We start from the raw sequence: 16,035 nt of genomic DNA on the forward strand, positions 1-16,035 counted from the left end.
AGGTGGACAGAGCAGAGGGCCAGGACAGAGACCAAGGACTCAGGGACATCAAGGGCCTGTCGAGGAGATAAAGCAGCAAGGAGACCAAGTGAGACAGGAAAATCTGAAAAATCTGGGGTCACAAGGAAGAACTGTTTGCAGAGGGAGCATTTAAATGTATTTGTTACTACTGAGAGAGAGCCCAGGAAAAGGTCAGAGCAGCTGCCCGGTTGTCAGTGGGGCTGCTGGCGACCCCAACAAGAAAACTGGCTGCAGCGTGGAGAGAACCAGATCGCCTTTAGTCAGGTGGATCCATCCCCATGGCACACTTGAGTCAACTGGGGCTTCTAAAGACAGATGCCTGAATTCCCGCAGCAGACTGACTAAAATGGTCAGAGTGGGTCAGGGGCACCTCCACGTGAAGCTAATGAACAGCTACTGTCCTAATTAGTCATCTGAAACATGACAGGCACTTGGGAACTGGAATCCTCCTGACCCTAACTGCCTCGGGAGGCTTCTGGTTCCCAAGATCATCATGACTGTCTAAAGTGAATCTGCTAGTTCCTGGAAGTCACAGGTAACACAGTGAGACCTTACTGAAAGCCATACTTGTCCTACTGGCATCTGGATAGCCTTAGCCTTAGTCTCTTAATGTATAAAGTGGGTATGTTGCAGTTTTCAGCAGCTGCACTATTTAAACCAGCACAACTGGTACAAACTATGCTTCTAACTTTGCTCAACAGACATGGAATCATATCCAGAAGAGAAGATGCACTGCTGCTCATGGGCCAGCAGCTTCTGGCTAGGCTCTGGACGTGCAAAGCCAGTGAGATCCCTTTTAGCTCTGCTTTCTGCGCATCCACTGATCCCAAACTCTTTCTTCAGTGGACATCTGATCATTCAGAAAATTTTGCTAGCACTTACAGTCAAGTACGATGATGCCCCAGCCTAAGTGTCCGTATCAGGCAAGGTCCTCAAGTTACAAGCATCAAAACCAGATCTTGGTTAATATAAGATAAAGAGGAATTCATTGGTTAGGTGCAGTGGAGCTCACAGAGCAAAGAGTGGGCCATGGAATCAGACCCAGAGAAGACAGAGCAAGGTTGCTTCTGAGGCTTCAGCAGCAGACTCCTGGACAGTCCCCTCAGAGTGTCTTTCCCAGAAAATAGTGTGCAAAAATCTTTCTCTCTCTCTGTCTCTCTCTCTCTCTCTCTAACACACACACACACACACACACACACACACACCACCCCTTTCAAAATTTGTATTCCATGTAGAGGATCTAGTTGGCCAGACTTGTATCATGTGCCCATGGAGGATACGTCAGCTGGCTGATGGATCCCCAGGCAGGTCCCTCTGATCCTGAAGGTTGTTCTACAGAAGGAACCTGGATGTGTTACCCAAAGAAAAGAGAATGGGTGCAGTGAGTGAACTCCCTGTTCTGGATATACAAGTGCTCCTCAATTTACAAGGGGGTTGTGTCCATTAAACCCATGGTAAATTGACAACACTGTAAATTGGGAATGCATTGGATACACCCAACCTACAGACCATCCTAGCTAAGCAACAAAATACCTATGGAGCACAGGTTGTTTCCCTGATGATCATGTGGTTGACTGGGAGCTACAGCTTGCTGCTGAGGCTGAGCATCATGAGAGACTATTTATCGCATATCACTAGCCTGGAAAAAAATCAAAATTCAAAGTACAGTTTCTACTGCAATATATTGAATTTTTCAACTGCACTTTTCTATTGAATGTATATCACTTCTGCCCCACTGTAAAAAATCAGTAGGTTAAACCACTGTAAATTGGGAACCATCTGTATTAAGCCTGAGGTTCATCTTTCTAGAATTGTAGAATGAAGGTCTTTAGTGGGTGAGAAGTTTGGAAAATCACTCTGATTTCTTTCTATCTTCCCACCATTTAAATTTATACAAGCCCAGTCACACTGAAGATTTCTCAGGCAATAACTTGATCAGTTTAAAAAACAGGTCCATTCTCAATGATGACTGGCTGTCTTGGTCTGTGTGGCTGCTATAACCATAGACTGGGTGCCCTATAATAACTGAAAGCTTTATAAACACATTTCTGAAAGCAGGGAGTCCAAGATCAAGACCACAACAGACTTGGTGTCTGGTTAGGGGCCGCTTCCAGGTTAATAGCCATTGTCCTCAAATGGTAGAAGGAACAAGGGAGGTCTCTGTAATCTCTTATTTGAGGTACTAATCCCTCATGACCCAACTCCCCCCCAAAGGCTAACCTTCTAACACCATCACATTGGGAACTAGGATTTCAGCATATGACTTTGGGGAACATAAACTACCTATTGCAGTGGCCTTATTCTAACTGTTATAAATATTTATCTAAAAGTTCATACATAAAGTAGTGAAGAAGTAAAATGGTAAACAGAAGGATCCTGACCACTTCCGTACTTATGAATGTTAGGTGTGAGAGTCATTAATGCTGTCTGCAAAATATTTCAAGTTCACTTTGTTGTTACTTGAACAGCAACTATATGACTTGTGTTGGCTAGAAAAATGTGAATACAAGTAATATTACATTTCTAGCAATCTTCTACTTTTTTTCCTCTGATACTGAGGATTGAATTCAGGGACTTCCCACCTTCATACTGAGCTACATTCCCCAGCCACCATGGTTGCTATATATATATATATATATATATAGATAGATAGATAGATAGATATAGATAGATAGAGAGAGAGCCCTCAATTTGTTCTGCGATTTTGGAAAAGATGGCCACATTTGTGTGTGTGTGTGTATGTGTGTAGGGGAAGGGTGGTCATGTTTGTTACCTGATGCAGAATTCGCAAACAAAAACAAAATTTTGCCAAACGTTTCTGTTTGCAATCCAAATTGTTTGCAAGCAAAAGCATTTCATGACCTGAGGTCATTTCATGACCACTGTGTATAATCTACCTATTTGTATATTTCTATCCACCTAACTCTATACCTATATATGTACAGTGACCGAAAAAAGTGTAGAAAATTCATAAAACCTATATCTAGCCCAAATCAGATGAGTTTTGCACTGAGACCAACCTGAGTGATAAAACATGGTCCTATATTCCCTCTGCCTGGTATAAGCCACAAAACTCCAAACATACCCCAAAACTTCTTCATCCAGCCAACCTAAAAAGGGTGGCCTTCATTGGATGGAGTCTTGTCCTTATGTTAGAAATGACCCCGTATCACTCAGGAAACAAGTGATAAGCTCAATTTACTACTTTTCCAGAAGAGTTTGTCAAATTGAGTATTTATAGAGATCTGCCTTGGGAAAGTGCAGTACCTCATGTTTAGACCCGGAGGATCTGCCTGAAGGGGCCAGTGGGAGGAGGGGCTGCCAGAACCCAGAGAGGGAAGAGCACCTTCTAAGGAGCCACGATCTCCAACCTGAGTCAGTTGTGGTCCGCAGGCACAGAGCCAGGTAGAGAAGGACAGATTCGGAAGCACATCTGGAGCTACTGCAGCAGCTCTTCACGTAGCTTCTCTTCACCATGCTTAGGCTGTCATATTTGCACCTTGTTTTGACCCAAGAAATGGGGCAACTGTGAAAGCCATCTTCAGCTCTGATTAAGTCTGCCTTTGTGAGTCCAACAAGGAACTGCTTTGCAGCCAGGAATTTGGGTGCTCAGCAGAGAGTAGAAGCCCACAGAGAAGGCCCCCTTTAACATTCTTCCAAGATCTTGTGCTTTTGGAGAAAACTATCGCCAAGAGGACCCATCTTGTCTGAACTAGGAATGCAAACCCAAGACACATCAATGAATCCACATTCTTTAATGAAACCATCCTTTTTACACAGACAGGTGTTAGCTCCTCTCCATGATCTCTGTGAAACCGGCATTCCATGCAATGTAAAACTATACAAAATAAAAAATAACCCATATCTTCATAGATAATACTTTAAAAATTTTTAAAGAAAGCTTTTAGGTACTTGGGATTATTGTTCAAGTTCAGTCTACAAAAAAAACTTTAAAAACACCCGAAAAAGCCAAAGAAATATTTGTTCCCAAACTGAATACTAACAATACCAAGGATTATCTGAGAGTTATCAAATGCACCAGACAGATGGTAAATTCCCATGTGAATTTGCTAGTTAACTATGTTCAACAAATTATTCAAACAGGCTCAGCAACTTCTGAATTCCTGGTACTTTAGAGGAAAAAAGCAAAAGAGAAACAGAAACTTTAGAAGAAAGGAGTGAATCAATGTATAGCCTCATATCCTCTGTTTGGACAAATTCTACTGACTCATGTTAATTCCAGATCCTAGCCCTGTCCTGGGATGCTTCTGCTAGGTCAGAATAGATCAGAATGAGACCAGGCCGGACACCCAGACCCCAAATACTTCATCATGTCATTTGTTACAAGATAATTTTCTAGTCTGGGAAATCTGTGACATCACTAAGGCCTAACACTCAGTTATAGGACAAAGCAAGCTGGAGAACTATCCTCTAGCTCATTTATCTACCTCCAGGGATGTTTGCAGTCAGGTCACTGGGGCACTGGAAGAGCCAAGGCAGGGGCTTGGTCTTTCTGCCGAGTGGACTTTCTCTTGTGAAACCAGCCTGTGGTTCTCTGCAGGACCTGTGGCTTCACAGAGCCCTATATATTCTGGCTTCCAGAGGAGAGGCCTGTCCAGCCCCAGATGAATCAGAGCTTGTCTTCTAGGAACACATCACTCACAGAACTAAATAAATGTTTTCATAAGGGTCCCATTGTTGCAAAGGGCCATGCGGAGACAACTGTTGAAGCTGTGTGCTTCTGAAAATGATCATACCAAAGAGCAAAAAGAAAGTGTGCCACAAGCGTGACAAATCCTGAAACCAACTCTGTTTCTCCCTCCCTCTTCTCCATGGAATCTGCTAATCTCACTTAGATTTCTAATGGTTAAATACACAGAATTCTCATCTCTCTAGAGAGAAACCTTAATAGCCACCTTATGTATCCTGATTTCTGTTTCAATTTTGACAATATAAGACAAAATAAAACATCCAAAAATACAAAGTTTAGAGAAATGGAATCCACCAGAACAGGCAGGTGGGGGTCTGAGCCATAAGGTAACCCGTCCCATTTATCATGACAAAGTTTACCCTGGGCAGGGTCTGCCATCTATTAAGATATGAGAATGAAATGTGAATCTCAGCCCAGGGCTCAGAAAGGCCAGAACAGAGCTTGGTGAAAGAAGCATAAAATGTAGGGTCAGGACCAGACAGCCCACACAATAAAGCTACAGCCAGGGGTTAGCATTTTCCACACGGCATTGATTAAGGCTTTGACAGCTGATCCTTTACATACATACATATATACAGACATATATTATTAATAATACTTTGTTTTTTCTGCTTTAAGGAGAAATATTCCTATGCAGTCCTTTTACTCTTCTTTGTATTATTCTAGTTTTTAGTCCCAGCAATCATTTTAATTGGACATAGTCTTCAGTGGTATATTCTGACTTTTAAAAAATATAATCTTTAGCCATTTACAAATATTTTGTGTAAAATGATGACCTATCCCAAAGTAATTTTGGTGCTTGGGATTTACCTCGGCTTTAATTGGAAATACTTTCATGTGCTGTCCTGTGTTCAATACCAACAAAACAGGACCTGACAGTTATGTAAACATTATTTTAAAAATATTCCAACATAAATATTCTTTAAAGCTAACATACCACAGCTTTTAGCTCATAATGCCCATAGATGCCTTAATGAAATGCCATTCAAAATTACCTCACTGTTCATATTATACCTCGAGGTACTAAAATTATGTAAACATCATCCTCTATACTTCTCAAGAACAAGTGCTTCTCACGAACAAGTGCTAAGTGTTGTGAGTTCTGACTCCAAGTTGGTGACTGAGTATGAGTTAATCTGAGCAAAGTTACCAATGCGCTCTTTAAGCTGTTTGATGACTAGGAGTTAGTCGTGGATGGACTTGTTCCACAGGTGATGATTCCTACATAACTTAGAATTAAAGTTTTCAACAGTGTTCACCCCACGAGAGGCTGACTGGCCCCTTGTGAGAGGTCTTTGCACACCCCACAGACGCAGTGTGAATGGGCTGTCAGGGAGGCAGTCACCACAGCCCGCACCTCCACAGGCAGAGGTTCTTTAGAGGCTTGGAGCCCCGAGCACAGTGGCATCTTCTCAAAGTCAGCAAGCAAAGGAAAGTCAGGATGAACCAGGATGTTTCCTTCTCAGTGAACGGAGGTTTCTCACCAGCAAGTGTCCTGCTGGAATTCACATGGATGCCTTAGCTCCTTAATGCAATAGGAGATGGGAACCATGAAGGGGACAAGGGGAACAAGTGCTGCCGAAGAAAGGCTTAAGGTCTTCCAACCTCACAACGACAATTCTGTGCTCAAAGATGCCTCTGTGTGCCGCTGACAGGAATGCCTTGTCGTCCTGACATCCACATTCGCATGTTTCTTGGGTAATACATCCTAGCAGAGAGAAAGCAAAAGTTTCCAGACAAAGCTGTAACACATCAGCCACCACCAGACTTTTATCCTCATTACTCAGTGTAGACAGAAGGCAGTCTTAAGTCTCCAGGATATAGGCACACTGCCTGGCACCTATGGAAGCATGTTCAGAATAAAGAAATGGCCAACCCCAGGGCTGGACTTTTGCCCCACAAGAGCAAGGGACAGAGAATGGGTAGAAACAAGCACAGCTTGAATAGTCAGTGACTTTAAACCTTAATCTCCTTTAGAAGCCCATATTGATAACATCGTAGCTGGAACCAAAAGAACATTTACTCTCCTTCTTGTTGGCCAGACTTAGATGTACTCTCTTCCAGATATGTACCTTGAATACTAGATTTTGGGTTTTTGCTTGAGAAAAATACTATACACTTGTTTTAGGGCTGATTCTCAAGGTGCTACTGTAGAAACATTCTCGGTTCCTGTCTTTCAAGGACTTTGGTGCTATTTTTTCATGTGCAGAGCATCCTGGAACTTGGTGCTGGTGTATCGAGCATGAAAGCCTTTCTTGCCGATAGTGTCATCCGTGTGGAACCGTATCATCAGGGAATCCCCGGCCGAATAGATTTCTTCTAATGGCTGAGGAAAGGAGAAAGGAAAACCAAGGAACTTTCGGTCAGTGAGTTGTGACTGCAGCTTAAATGAGGATGGGAAGGACTGTACACAAGGACTGGATGGCCAATAGCCATTACTGCCATGCAGCATCCCTGAAACCAGAGATTCTCAAGTGCATCTGAAAAAGCTCCTTTTCAAAGGAAAACTACAAATTCTGCTCCAGGAAGCTCCCTGGGCCTTGATTTTCCAAAAAGGATCCAAGCTGCATCACTTGTATGGAATCTATCACTTATTAAGAGCACAGGTGGGCCAGGCACTACACTGAGCACCTCCAGATCTCAACCTCATCTTATATAACCTTTACAAGAACCTTGTAAGGCAGGTACTATTGCCATTTTGCACTTAATGGAATTAAGACTCAACTTTACATAGGTTGGCAGGACCTGAGCTCGGGTCTTTCTGACTGAACTATGTACCGTGGATCATCCAACTCTCTGTGGTTTCACCACTGTGACATGTCTCCCAGGAGACCTACAGCAAGGATCATTTTTCAGATGAACGCCCTGTCCAAGGACAAAAAGTAGAATGGAGCTAGTACATTTGTGAGCAAGGTTCCACCAGGTGGTCTGTGAATAGGAGCCAGGTTCCAAGGCTGCTGCCTGCCAGATCCTGGCGGAGCCAAGCACAGCTTGCTACTTAGCATACTGCTCAGCCCCTCCAAGGGCTCCTCTCCACAGACCCAAGGTTTGAAAGGCTTTATTCAAAGCAGAACACTGTATAAGTCACACTTTGTCAATATTTTCTGGCAGGTGAGGGAAGGTGGAGGAAAATTATTCAGATATAAATGTAATATAAGCCATTATAATTATTTGGATATAAATACGACATAAATATCATGTCAAGCTTCTGTTTAGCACAAAGAGCACTGGGGATTTAGAAATGACTCAGCATAAGTCCAGCCAATGGCAAAGAAACTTACATGATTAGTCCTCGTGCCCAGTGTGGCCAGTGTCGTGGAACATGACCATGGAGTGACCAGGACAAGGTACTGGCTGGTTCAAATACATCCACTGAACATTGTATACCAGACCATGCATTAGGTGCTGGGAAAACAATGAAAAAAAAACAGGCTGCCCTGATCCTGGGCTGGTGGCCCAGGAAAGAGGCTGAATGAGGAAAAAAGTAACAATGATCTTCAGTATAAAAACTGTGTTTATAGTAAAAGTATGATATTTGATTTTCATAAGCATCTGGTTGGACTTGGGAAGAGAATTTTAAATATGAGGAATATACAAAAGAACTAGTTAAATAATTTTTAAAGCCTAAAGGCAAAATAAAATGAGAGAGATGCCCCTTTGCAAAAATAGGAGCAAAGTCCTAAAAGGCAAAATGTTCTTCCCTAGCTGCCTTCTGTCCAAAACCTTCGTAGACCCTCTCCAAGGGTTCTCGCTTACCACTGTGCTCTGGCAATAGCTAACAAGGGGGAGGAGTAGCTGGGACAGACCAGGTGTATCTCATTCCGCAACCTATGCTCTGAATCTCTGTGTTTTGCCCCCCAGCCCTGGCATCCCCGAGACTCACCCCAGAGCCACAGAAGCGGCCAAGCCTCGGTGCTGAGCTGTCGTAGCCATCGTACGCCTCCATGTAGTCGTAGCCACAGTCGGCTTCCTCCTCAACTTCGAAGGTCTGGAATATTAACTCCACACCATAGCCGTCCTCTGCCACTATAACCCATTCGCAGTGGGCCTGGGTCGGGTAGTTGTTGTCCCCAAATTGGGCATGGGAATAGAGCTCCATGGTCTGCACTTCAGCCTTCAGCCTGCCCCCACACTCTGGAGTAGAAAGAGAGTGGCAACGTCCCCTCCACAGCAACAGCCCATGTGCCATCCCACCTGTTTCCTCCCAGCTTCTCTACAGAGCCTGTTATGTGCCCTGCAGGAGAGGCTAAGAAACCCTATTATCTGGTCTCAAGAGAAAGCAGAGGCCCTAGCTCCACGGCCACTGTTCCTGGTGGTCCAAACTGGCCCTTACGAGCCATGGTCTCATGTTCCTATGATGGGAAGTCCCAAAATGTGCTGCTTTTTTTCTCTCAGCCATTGAAATGAGGTCAATGGTTGGTCTGCCTGACTGGTCTCTGGATCCTGACCACTTCACATCCTGGAAGAGCTGAAATGGAAGGGCTCCTGCTGACTTACTGTAACTCCTTTCTGCCAGCAGAGGGTGATAAAGCACACTAGAACTGCGGATGAACTTCAAAATTTAAGAAACCCGAGACACTACTACTTGCATTTGAGAGAACTGCCTATGGGTGGGTCCACTGTGAGGTCCCTGTGGGTGTCACAAGAGAGCTCCCCTCAGACTTTGGCCTTGGCTTGTTTTGGGTTTGTTTGCTTTGCTTTTGTTTTTGTTTTGTTTTGCTTTTTACTAGAGCAGTACCTCAGATCAGCCTGGGTCTACACAACCTTGTGTCTAGGCCACATGAGTCCACATAGTTAAAATGTGTAAATAAGACTAGTCCAGACTAGGAAGCACCAGAAATTCAGGCGGAAAATTCTTCCACAGCCTGCCCTCAATACGCTTCACACCCTTGGAGTCTGTGATGATTCTTGGGCCCCTGGTTCTTAACACTCCCAGGACAGTGAAGTTGCACCCACTGGCCTGGCCCCATGCCTCTCCAGCTACCAGCTCTTGCTCCCACATTGGCTCTGCCTGGAACCTTTTCCAGGCCTAACCTGTCATTGGGAAATTTCGAGTTTGTGAGACAGGATAGCAGTGGAAGGAGCACAGCACAGGGCAGGATGTCTCCTTTCCTGTCAGTCCGGCCCTGGAGAGGCTGATTTCCATCCAGTCCACACACATGGCCCTGGCTGATGGAGACCACTATGTAGCAGCTCTGAGCAGGATTTAATATTAACCAACTGGATGTCCATTGTTTACTTGTGAGTCACTGGTCCCTACTGAGGCCTGTGATGATAGGTGAAGCCATGAAGCCTCAAAGGACAAGATAAGGTCACAGCTGAGGACATTTGGCTCCAACCCCAATTAACTAAGAGGAGACTGCAGCTGCAGGCATCTCACTGCTGCAGTGAAGGCCTTCCTTGAGTTAACTTAGTTCTCCTAAATTAACATAAGTGTTACTTGGAGAATTCCATAGTGGGTTTCCAAAGTCCTGCCCAGATTCCTGCATTTTCTTCAGTATCCCCCTTCTTTATTTGAAAACCTAATAAATAAGGGGAGCCCAGGGAAGTCTGGGTCTTAACCCAAAGAATCTTGAATTTTGTAAGAAAGTTGGACCCTCCCACAGCCCTGAAATCATTTCATTTGTCTCATTCATTTCAACGCTTGCTGTCCACTCATTTGGGAAATTTTGGGCCTGATCAGCCTGCAATAACTAAGTGTTATTAACCCAAAAATTTTGCCCTCTTTCTGCCTTGTCACTGGTTTCCAACACTGGAAGCACCAGCAAGTCAGAGGGAGAGAGGAGTCAGAGGTTGGGTGCATAGTCCTGGGCGCTCTCCAGAGCAGCTGGAGACCTCTGCATATGTCCATGCATCCTGTCACCAGCCTCCAGGACCCACTTCTTCCTCTTGCCTTCTGGTCCTGGGGTGCTAGCATCCTTGTGGTTCCAGCTTGGTAGCTGCCCTGTCCTTTGAGGTATCCCCACACCGGGCTCACCCCTTTGCAAACAGTTCCTTTACTAAACTCCACAAATATTGCCTGAGTGTGACCCACTTCCTGCTAGGACCCTAACGTACTTCAGGTGCCCCCATTCCAATCACTGTCTGTAAGGACAAAGGGAGCCATCACTGCACAGCCTTTACACTTTCCTGGGGGAAGCCAGAAGTCCTTGAGGAACTCGGTAAGCTAGGAAGGTTTTTGGCTAAGCAGGGGCAAGTTGAACTGCCTGGAGGTGCTGGATGCCATTTTGTTTGACCTGATTTCTGTTTTCTGGCTCTGAAAAACAACTGGAAGGAAGGGGCTGTTAAAGGAGCACAGGGTCCCACGATCATTGTCTCAGAGTCAGCATCTCAGAAGTTGAGTGCATCTTGGACACATTGGCTCTGCTACAGTCCAACTCCAGGGTCAAAGAGCCAGCACTGCCCCCATGAGCACCAGTCCCTGGCGATCACCAGCATTGTAATGGCTAAAGACAGTCAATTTCACTCTTGGCCTCCTCTGCCTAACACCTTAAATAAGGTATAAGCTTGCACACTTTCCTCCGAAGGACCCAACAGAGCTATTGACGTTTTCAGTAGAGGAAAACATAATGGGGAACAGAAACATTTTTCATTTTCTAGAAGTGCTCTGTAAAGGGTAAAGGGAACTGCACTCCCGCACTCAGCTCCCAGACAGCACAATTACAAACACATTTTTAAAAGGAAGGAAAGAAAGAAAGGAAAAGGTTTTGCCCACATTAAATTTTATAAATTAAGAACACTAAAAGAGGTCTCTTCTGCCTATGGCTGCTGCTATTCCATTTCACTGGGGAAACTGTATCGCAGGACCTCCCCTTACCCTCCCTGGAAATAGGTGGGAGGCTTCCTTCCCCACCCTTAGCCCCTCTGCCGCCCACCCAGGGTTCAGGCTGAGGTGGTGGCCATACCTGTGCTGTGTGCTGCCTGGAAGCCCTTCCTCTGCACCGAAGCATCCGAATAGAACCTCAGGAACAGGCTACTGCCTGAAGCCACCACCGGGTCAGGTTTGTTGCTGCCACAGAAGCGGCCGAGGATGGGTGCCAGGCTGTCAGGTCCATCGTACATTTCCAAGTGGTCATAGGCACATTCCTGGTGCTGCTCAATCTCAAACTCATTGAACATCTGAGGATGGAGAGCAGAAAGTAAGGCAAATCCTGGCCTCAGCGGGGAAAAGGAAGGTCCAGGCAGTGCCCAGTGGCAGCTGTCCAGACAGCTGGGCAGGGGGCACGGCCATCCAGATGCTTGGTGATGCTGCAGAGAGGGTCTCCTCCACCCACCTCTTCTGGGTCCCCAGAGCAACACATGAGCTACATGAGCTCTCGCTACCCTGACTACTTCATAGCAGACATGGACTGACTGCCCAGATCTGTCTTCCTTCTAGCCCTCAGTACTGAGCATCAGCAGTGACTGAGTTCTTACCCTGTGCCAGCAGCTGTGGTAAGCACTTTACAAGTGAAGGCCCATTTAATTCTCACGACCCTTTCATGTGCCTAATCTCCACTTTACAGATCAGGAAACTGAGGCAAGGAGACATAAAAGGACTTGCCTGACTTCACCCACTGGTAGAGCTGAACCATAATCTAGAAGCTGCGGCTTCAGAGATGGGATCTAAACCTCTTCACTGCGCTGCCCGGGACAGGGCATGCTGCTCTGTGCTGGCATCTCTGCTGTCAGAGCAGCTGACATTTTGGGATACCTTTCCCATGCCAAGCCTTTCTTCGCATTCTCCCACTTAATTCTGGTGATGCTGTAGGGAAAGAGCTACTGCTGTATCTGGTAGCTGAAGGGAAGCTGAATCTTAGGAAGCTAGTTGACTCGCCAAAGTTCATACAACTAGAGGCAGATGGGGCAGAACTTGACCTCCAGTCAGTCTTTTCCATCCCACACTCTTTTTATTAGGGTGGGGGGTTTGAACCCAAGGCCTTCACATTGTGCTACATCCCAGCTTTTTTCCTTCAAATTTTGAGACCAGGTCTCACTAAATAACTAAATTGCTTAGCCTAAACTCAAACTTGTGGTCCTCTTGCCTCAGCCTCCCAGAATGTGGGGATTACAGGTGTACACCACCATGCCTGGCTCTCATCCCACACTCTTAGCCATCACCAGCTCATTTCCCTTCTCTCTCTCCCCTCTAAAAGCTGCTCCCTGAAGCTGGTCAGCAGAGCCCCACCGTTCCAGGCCACACACAATGCTTTCAGCCCTGGTGTAGGCTTCTCTGGAGCTGGGCTGATGGTCAACTGATATGAAGGAGATGGGGCAAGGTAAGAAGAGTCTTAAGGCTTGAACCAAAGGAGCAGGAGGAAGGACATCAGTGTGAGAAGGTATAAATCCAAAAGACAGGGGAGAGATGGAGGCAGAAAGACAGAAGCAGCAAGAGCACTCTCATTTCACAAGAATGACAAGCACCACAAATGGACAAAGCTCTCACAATTTAAGAGAAAGGGAGCGGGACAGAAACACCAGGACGGAGCAGGAAGGGAGAGCAGGGGCACGCAGGGACACATGCAGTGGGAGGAAGGGGAGTCAGGCTAGGGAGGTGGGAGCTTCCCCAGAGTCCATGGGACACCCTGTGGCCGTCCCCATACAGTGAAACACCAACTCACTCTCTATAGTAGCAAAACATAGAGCACAATCAATATATCCACACCACTTCCCAAGGAAACATCCTTAAAATATGTGTAGGTGCCTCCGAGAAAGGATTCCTGCTGTGCCTGTTCATGATTCTATCCCAAGGGGTCGCCATTCCCTCAGTCATCAGAGATAATGTTATTGCGATCATTTTCCAGAAGATGGCAGTCTGTCTTTCTCAAATGCACTCAATTCATCCTCACCCAGATTCCAGGGTGTTCCTTACCAACCCAGGGCAGCAGCTCGTGGGAGCACAGCAGAGGAAAGCCATTCCGACAAGGGCAGCTCATCCCAGAGGTGCCCACTGAGGGGGCCACTTCCCCACTCCTGTGTGTCCTGGGAGCCCACTCACTGCCTCTGGCCCTCACCCATGGCTCTCAACAGTAAACTCTCTCGCAAGTCCCTGCACCATCTGCTCCTGAGCCTTCTTTGCTCCCTGCCTTCTCCCTGAATTAGCAGTCCATTGCTCTGTAAGGCCAGCCACTCATCTCCAGTCAAGTGACGCATTAAAAAAAAGTCTGTCAAGAGTACAACCAACCCTGTAGCTGGCAAAGGATTGGCTTTAGATAAAAACTCCAGGATCTGGGAGTCCCTGGGGACTGAGAAATGGGACTCACAGGAGAGATTCGTTTCTCCTTTAAAATAACCAAGCTTGGTGGAGTAGACATGTCAGATATATGGATAGAACTTTAAATAAAGATGTGTAAGGTGGTTGTTGTTCTTTAATTCAAGAATTAGCATAATGTCCCTATTGTTAATTGAAAAAATAAATAAGCTATAGGAGAATATGAATAATACTTCATCTGTAGAGCTGGAGTAAGAAAAAAGACCTGTACTTCCCCGTGCAAGTACATGCGCTGTTTGTGCACAGGAAATTCCTAGGGATACACAAGAAAGTGCTGAGGGTGAGCGATCATTTCTACAGTAGGAATGGCGGATCTGCGGACTTTTGATTTTCCCTTTCAACTGTCTATACAGTACTTATTACACTTTTTTTACCTTGAGAATGTCATGTTTTGTAAAATAAAATCGAATCTCAAACAGCACTGCCAATCTGTGTGGTGGGTGCCACCTCATGCCACCACTGTGGACAGGTGGCAGCTGTAGAACTCTTATGCATGCTCTTTTCATCTGCATAGCAGCCCCACAAAGCAGGCTTCATCAGCATTCCCATTTTCTGAAGAGTGAAACTGAGACCTAGAAATGTGGAGTCATTCCCCCAAGTTTCACAGCTGGGAAGTGGTAGGGCAGAAACTCATGTCTTCCTGACACCAAAATCCATGTTCTTCTTTTTTTTCTCCCAAGAGAAAGGAACAAAAACAAAATAACAAAAACAAAGACAAAAACAAAAACAAAACAACACAAAAACAATGGAAATGATACAGAATTCCAGGAAAAGATGATAGGAAATTAACAATAGTTCTTGTATTACACATTGTTATCTTCAAAGTAGTTGCTCAGATTACCAGATACAGGCATGCAAAAGTGATCAAATGTTAAATATTAACTGTTCCTTTCAATAAACCAATAGAAATTAGGAGTACAATTGTCTTAGCTATCTTGTGTGTGTATATATTTTTCACTTCCTTCTTGCTTTCCTTCCTCCTTTTGCTCATCCCAGTTGTTCTGTTCTTTTGAGCAGTTTCTTTCCCTTTCACAATATCTATTGCACCTTTCTGTGAAAATCAATGTGGAAATTCCTTTAAAAACTATGATTAGAGGTCCCATTCAACCCAGCGATTCCCCCTCTGGCTATTTTTTCAAAAGAACTGAAAACATCATACCACAGCGATATATGTGCTCCCATGGTTATAGCAGTGCAGTCTGTAATAGCTGAATCTTGGAAACAACTCAAATGTCCATCCACTGAGGAATGGATAAAAAAGATGTGGTATTTTTATACAATGGAGTATTACTCAGCTATAAGGAAAGACCAACTTGAGGATTTTATAGGTAAATGGATGCAATTAGAGACCGTATTCATAAGTGAAATAAATCAGATCCACATGTGTAAACATCGCACTGTCTCACTATTGTAAGAATCCGAAAGTGTTAATCAAATCTGAAAGTCCATGTTCTTAACAAACTACTATAATAACTCACGAGCTTCACCCTGTGTCCTGCTGTGGAAGAGATGTTCCAGGTACACTCCTTCCGGCTCGGATACTTGTCAGGCCAGTTGGGGCTCGCCAGGGTCCCCTCTGCACTGTTGATCTTGTGCACACAGCCAGCTGGGGTGGTGGTGGGATATACAGAGAAAGAAATCATTCACTTGTGGACAGCCCCAAAAGGATTCATTCCAGGGGAGTCTCTTCCCCTCTCCCTTACTTATCTCAGAGGTATCCAACATGGGAATAGCCAGTCTGAACCAAGTGACCCCTGATACAGAGGTGAGTTGACTTGTTTGAACTGGCTGTATGCCTTCCCGGCTGTAGCTCAAGAGCTAGGTTACCTTTCCTACTGTTACAATTCACATCAAGATGATAATCTCTGTAAATGTGGTAGAATCAGTACTAAGTTAAGAGCCCAGGCCCTGAGATCAGGTGAATCTCAGTTCAAGTCCTGGTTTTACCGTCTAGGTCCTTATTTATAAGAGGGGTAGATAACATATGTAAAGGGCTCAATGAGTGCCAACCTATGTTGCGCGCTAACAAATCTCCTTTATCTCTATGCCTTAT

At 45.1% G+C, this 16,035-nt stretch overlaps 1 protein-coding gene across 1 annotated transcript in view; it reads right to left on the reverse strand.

Annotated features, from left to right (window-relative positions):
* Window positions 1-3,778: 3,778 nt before the first annotated feature.
* The window catches only part of Tll2 (tolloid-like 2), a 126,543-nt gene continuing 114,286 nt past the window's right edge, over window positions 3,779-16,035 (reverse strand). Inside the window, exons 18-21 of the mRNA XM_005407577.2 lie at window positions 15,461-15,588; window positions 11,638-11,851; window positions 8,616-8,866; window positions 3,779-7,058 (exon numbers count right to left, since the gene is read on the reverse strand). Of these exons, the coding sequence (XP_005407634.1) occupies window positions 6,924-7,058; window positions 8,616-8,866; window positions 11,638-11,851; window positions 15,461-15,588 (728 nt within the window). The 3' untranslated portion in view covers window positions 3,779-6,923. The remainder of the gene's footprint in view (window positions 7,059-8,615; window positions 8,867-11,637; window positions 11,852-15,460; window positions 15,589-16,035) is intronic.

This window comes from Chinchilla lanigera, unplaced genomic scaffold, assembly GCF_000276665.1.
Source record: "Chinchilla lanigera isolate Chin_1 unplaced genomic scaffold, ChiLan1.0 scaffold00106, whole genome shotgun sequence".
Lineage (NCBI taxonomy): Eukaryota > Metazoa > Chordata > Mammalia > Rodentia > Chinchillidae > Chinchilla > Chinchilla lanigera.